Source organism: Carettochelys insculpta, chromosome 1 (assembly GCF_033958435.1).
Source record: "Carettochelys insculpta isolate YL-2023 chromosome 1, ASM3395843v1, whole genome shotgun sequence".
Taxonomy (NCBI): domain Eukaryota; kingdom Metazoa; phylum Chordata; order Testudines; family Carettochelyidae; genus Carettochelys; species Carettochelys insculpta.
In genome coordinates this window covers 8,662,216-8,668,164 of record NC_134137.1, presented here as the reverse complement: position 1 = coordinate 8,668,164, position 5,949 = coordinate 8,662,216, and the positions used below count along the sequence as shown (strand labels likewise).

At 50.2% G+C, this 5,949-nt stretch overlaps 1 protein-coding gene across 1 annotated transcript; it reads left to right on the top strand.

Moving 5' to 3' along the window:
- Positions 1-835: 835 nt before the first annotated feature.
- LOC142002980 (olfactory receptor 51G2-like) lies at positions 836-1,771 on the top strand. The gene has a single exon (XM_074979545.1). The coding sequence runs from the start codon at positions 836-838 to the stop codon at positions 1,769-1,771; it is 936 nt and encodes a 311-aa protein (XP_074835646.1).
- Positions 1,772-5,949: the final 4,178 nt, after the last annotated feature.

Sequence of the window (5,949 nt, the reverse complement as noted above, 5' to 3'; positions counted from 1 at the left end):
AATCTGCAGTGAGGCTGCTGAAGTTAGTAAAACTGAATTGAGTCTTTGACCCTCAGAATTTATCTTATGTGCTGCAAGAGAGCAGTGACATAATCTGGATTTCAGGGAATGACAAATATTATATATGCATATAATAAGTAAGAAAAATATATGCAAATAAATACAAATAGCTTCAAGGTAGGGCAGATACATGAAATGACTGTTTCTGCCACACACTAGCCATATGTTTCTATATGTCCTGAGACAACAGGCAATGCTCAGAAATGGAGGGTGAGAAAGGGTTTCTGAGCAATATTCCTTTTAAAATCACACTTGGCTGAAGTGAGCTGTGGAATTCCCGGGCACAAGGGGCCCAATACCTATCAGATCCGAAAGAGGGACTGTGTGTTCATATGAGCCATCAGATAATCCAATTACAGTGGTGACAATTTTAAAACAATGCCATGGAAAGGCTCTAAGATGCCTTCATTTACATTATAAAATACATCTAGTTAGTGGGTGTCAGGGAGGATTTTTGTTTTATTTTGTCCCCGCCGGCCCTTTAGGGGCAGGCTATCTTAGAAAGCTGCCTATTGCTGGGCTTCTTCTGCTTTCCTATGCAGCATCTGGAACTGGCCACTGAGTACCGGGCCAGATGGACGGCAGGCCTCGGATCCAGTCAAACACTGCCTATCCTACCTGCGGTGTCAGTTCAAGGCCACCTGATCTTCTTTGGATGCCGGAATTATTTAGACTTGCAACGAGAGCAGATTGATGTCTCATTACTTATCATCTGTTATGTTCTTTTTCCTTTTAGGAAGAAAAGCTCACAACTCCTGAGACCCCCCTGGACATTATGTCAGCTGTCAATGGGACCAAATTCAACTCTGCAGTGTTCCTTCTTACTGGGATACCAGGGCAGGAAGACATCTACCTCTGGTGCTCTATCCCCTTCTGTTTGGTGTATGTTATTTCACTAGTGGGCAATTCAGTCATTCTCTTCATTGTAAAAACAGATTTAAGCCTCCATGAGCCCATGTACATTTTCCTTTCCATGCTGGCCATCACAGACCTTGGCTTGCTGATATCCACCATACCGACAATACTGGGCATGTTTTTATTTAACTATAGAGAGATCAGCCACAGTGCCTGTTTTGCCCAGATGTTCTTCATCCAGTCACTTCAGTACATTGAATCTGCCATACTCTTGTTGATGGCCTATGACCGCTTTGTCGCAATCTGTAACCCTCTGAGATATGCTTCCATCTTAACCCTGAGAAGAATAACCAAGCTGGGAATAGTGTTTGCCCTCAGAGGGGTGGGTGTAATATTCCCACTCCCCGTTCTCCTGACACGGTATCGATACTGTCGAGCCAACGTCCTCTCCCATTCCTACTGCCTGCACATGGAAGTCATGAATATGGCATGTGCGGACATCTCAGTCAACAACATCTATGGCTTGATTATTACAGTTGTAACAGTGGGGCTGGACGCACTGCTCATCTTCATCTCTTATGTGATGATCCTCAGAACAGTGCTGAGCATCGCATCCCACTCAGAATTTCTTGTGGCCCTGAACACCTGCGTTTCTCACCTCTGTGCCGTTCTCCTCTTCTACACTCCAGAGTTCAGCCTGACTTTGATACACAGATTTGGGAAGGGTTCTTCCCCCTTGCCTCAGATCATCCTGGGCTACATCTATTTGCTGGTCCCACCCCTGATGAACCCAATTGTGTACAGCGTGAAAAGCAAACAACTGCGCGCCAGGATAATCAGGGTGTTTGTGAAGTGAAAAGTCAGTTTATCATTCAGCTGCAACCTGGGCGGCACAGGAGACAGAGACACAGGTCCCAGCAACTTATTCCATCCAGGACCTGTGATGACATGAGATAATGATCTCCACTCTCTAGAGACAGGTTCAGGTGGGGTCTAAGGCCTGAAGCAATGGTAGAGGTGCTGTCCCCATCTGCTGGTGAGGGAGAACAGTGCCACAGGGGAAAAAGATCAAGGCAGACTTCAACATTTGCAAAGTGACTGTCTTCTTGGGGAGCCAGTGTCCGGTGGGATGCTGGCCCCATAAAGATCCAAGTCAGTGGTTTCTCCAACCTTGGAATTCCTGTTGGTGCTATCAATAAAGAAAATGGCGTGGAAGCTGTTTCCCATGACACCTGGCCTGTGACTGTCTCGCCTCTGGTTAAATGTCTGCGCGCCAGGAAAAAAGCTACCGAACTGTTTGGTGGTCACAGTCAAGGCCCTTCCTGAACGTTCTCAGTTTCTGAGTGATCCATGAAGCTGCACCAATTATGGACAGGGGCTAGTCAAGGGGCACACACACAACAACCACACTTTCCCTATACCCTCAGCCGGGTGCTTGTGACTGAGTTGTGTCCGAGGTGTGTTTAATGCAGGATCCCCTGGAGAAGCCATTCAGACAGCTCCCAACACACACACACACACACACACACACGCACACACACACACACACACACACACACACACACGCACACACACACACGCGCACACACACACACACACACACACACACACACACACACACACTCACACACACACACGCACACACACACACACACGCACACACACACACACACACCATGGTTCTGCACCCTGCCTACTTGCTGAGCCCATTCCCCACCAAGGCAGGACAGAGGTGTGTGGGGGGGAGAGGGTCTGACACACAGGAGTCCTGGCAAGATGCTCCGGTCCCCATGCCCTTCTCCTCCATTGTCACTGGCCCAGCAATGCAAAGAGGGTGAAATGAGCCTCCTCTCCCGCACAATGGCAAGTCTAGCTCCTATCTGAGGTCAGTCCATTCAGTGTAGAATCATAGAATCATAGTGTAATACAATTCTAGGACTGGAAGGGACCTTGAGAGGCCATTGAGTCCAGCCCCCTGCCCCAATGGCAGGACCACGTACTGTCTAAACCATCCCTGATAGACATCTATCTAACCTGTTCTTAACTATCTCCAGCGATGGAGATTCCACATCCTCCCTTGGCAATTTATTCCACTGTTTGACCACCCTGACAGTTAGGAACTTTTTCCTAATGTCCAACCTAAACCTCCCTTGATGCAGTTCAAGTCCTTTGCCCCTTGTTCTATCCTCAGAGACCAAAAACAGCAAGTTTTCTCCCTCCTCCTTATCACACCCTTTTAGATACCTGAAAACCGCTATCATGTCTCGCCTCAGTCTTCTCTTTTCCAAACTAAATATGCCTAATTATTTCAGCCTTTCTTCGTAGGTCACGTTCCCTTGACCCTTAATCATTCTTGTTGCTCTTTTCTGGACACTCTCAAATTTCTCCACATCTTTCTTCAAAGGTGGTGCCCAGAACTGGACACAAAACTCCAGCTAAGGCCTAACCAGCACAGAGTAGAGCGAAAGAATGACTTCTTGTGTCTTGTTCACAACACACCTGTTAATGCAGCATGGGGTGACCCCACTGTCAAAAGACTAAATTAGGACATCCACAGGATCCCCACCTCCTCATGGCCTCAGCCCTGACCTCTCTTCTCCAAACTCCCACCTCCCATTTCATCTCTTCCCTTGAGCCTTGTCCACCGGCTAGGCTGGGCATCAGAACCAGGCCATAGTAAGGGGAGTCCAGGGAACAAGTGCTGCTCTGGGGAATCTTGGATCCTCCACCCTCCCCAGTAAGGGGCCATGGTTTTGTGGGGAGTGCAGGGGTTTAAGACCCCTCTCTGCCCCTAGGTCTGTAAAGGACAGCTCTACCCACAATCCTTTGGTAGGCATGGAGCTTTTCAGCCCACACCAGGACTTGGACTCTGCATTTGGGACTCTGCTGTCCAACGTGAGGTTGGGGACCCACCCTCAAACAGCAGTGTGTTAGGGGCTGTTGACTTCCGGGGTAAGGGAGATGAGGGGAGTCAGTCAACCCCTGATTCTGGATGTGGACCTTTAAGGTTTCTGTGGCCTTTAGAGCTGACAGAGGCCTAGAGAGGCAGCTAGTGGGTGAGTGGAAGATGATGCCAGGGATAGTTGCAAAATTGGGAAATCCCAGGTGACTGTGCTCTTTCAGGGCTTGGGACAGGGGCCTCTTAGGAAGGTGCCTGGTTCCTCTCACTCCCTGCCAGCCGGGGGAGACTTAGGAGGACGCACAAGCTGCATCCTCTCTTATAACATGGGTGACATCTGCAAAGGAGGAACAGCTGCCCAAGCTCAGCCCAGGGGGAAGAGACTGAGATATCATGGTTGGCAGCTGGAGAGAGGCCAATAGGACTGCAGTTTGCTTGAAACAAGACCGGCCCCAGCCAGCAGGGAGGGGAGATGCTCCTGAGTGAAGGAGAAGAAAGGTCCTGATGAATGGCTTGTAAGTACCCCAGGCCGAGAATGAGGGCAGGCTTACACGAGGGGGCAGAGGAACAAAGTCCCACAACTCCAGCGACTTGAATTCTGTAGCTGGAGTTGACATGACATGGGTTAGTTCGACGTACTGTGGCATCTCCACCGAGGGAGGCCGAGGGGAGTAATTCTTCTGTCGAATTGCCTTTCTCCTCGCAACCCCACCAAGTACCGGCTCAATCGGAGTGGGACAGAGTCAGGGGGTGAGGATAAATGGGGGATCCGTGGCTTCAGACAAACTCCCCGCAGCTGATGTTTGTGGCTCTTCTCACTGGCACCGTCAGGAATCGGGGACCATGTGCTTCAGACTCCCAGTTGTAGAGCCCCTCACATCTCTGGACCCCACATTGGTTGAGAATGCATGTTTGTGTATCTGCACAGGACTGTCTATTGCTTCAGGTTTACCACTCCCTGTTTTCCTCCTATTGCCCTGAGGCCCCCATCCCTGCCATATCTGATCCCAGAGAGCCCTCTACCTCTTCATCCACTTCCACTGAGGGTCTACCCCAGCCAGTCTGGAGACGGACCCTGGTCAGAGTTCCTCAATGACCAAAGGGTAGTGTGGGGAAATCTATAAACTCCAATTTCCCTTTGTGGGGGTGAGGGTATGGGTCATTCTGGGTTCATGGAACCAGGCTGAGGAGGCAGAGGGGTTCTCAGACCCACACAACACACTGTCCATTGCAAGCTCCCTGGACATCTCTTGCCATGACTGAGCTCTGGCTTCTGTCCTAGAGAGGGGCTGGAGGCCTAGGTAAACAGGAGGATCATGGGGTGGGTTTGTCGGGGAAGATATGGGTCAAAGGGAGGGACAGAGGGTGAAGAGAAGGATCAGAGGGCAGACCTTCAATGGGTAAGAAGAGGGGTCACTGAAGGGAAGTGGATCCTGTCTGTATGGGCTCAGCTGGGATTGGAGATAGCCCTGGGGAGCTGAGGACCATTTCCACTCCTTCGCAAACAGCTGCTTCAGCACAACTGGCAGTGAGGCAGAGAGGCTCAGGGCCAGAGTCTCTTCCTAGGAGCACTGCTTATCAGGCGCTCACTCACACACGGAACTCTGCCTATTTTGGTAGGGAGGGGGCTCCCTTAGGTGTGCCCTGTACCGAGAGATCAACGGTATCAATAGCTTCTTCTGGGGCTCCTGCATCACTCATGTCACTGACCTGACTCAGCCTCAAGCACCTGACTGAGAACAGAGGGGAAGGTTGGGTGTCTTATGCCCCTTGAATACCTCCTGACCATAGCTGGTGCAGCCCCAAGGGACCACGCAGCACTCAGGGTGCTTAGAAAGGGCCAGGACTGCAACCGCAGAACAGCTCACCAGTCTTTCATGGCCCATGTCTATTTAATCAGAGACAAGCCAGTCACGGGCCAGGTATGATGGGAACAACATCCCCATCTCTTCTCTGTATTGACCACAGTGATAGGAATATAGGGGTTTAGGCGACCACCAATACACCACTTTATGGGCAAACAAGAGCATTCACTTTCTAAATGTCCCTGCCTGCCTTGGTCTACTTTATGCAATTCATTGTTGTCCCTCAGTACCGGACAGGGACACCTTTCTACCATTACTTCAAGCACAACA

Bases quoted from the DNA above. Each gene is read 5' to 3' on its own strand.
- LOC142002980 (XM_074979545.1), top strand. From the start codon at position 836: ATGTCAGCTGTCAATGGGACCAAATTCAACTCTGCAGTGTTCCTTCTT.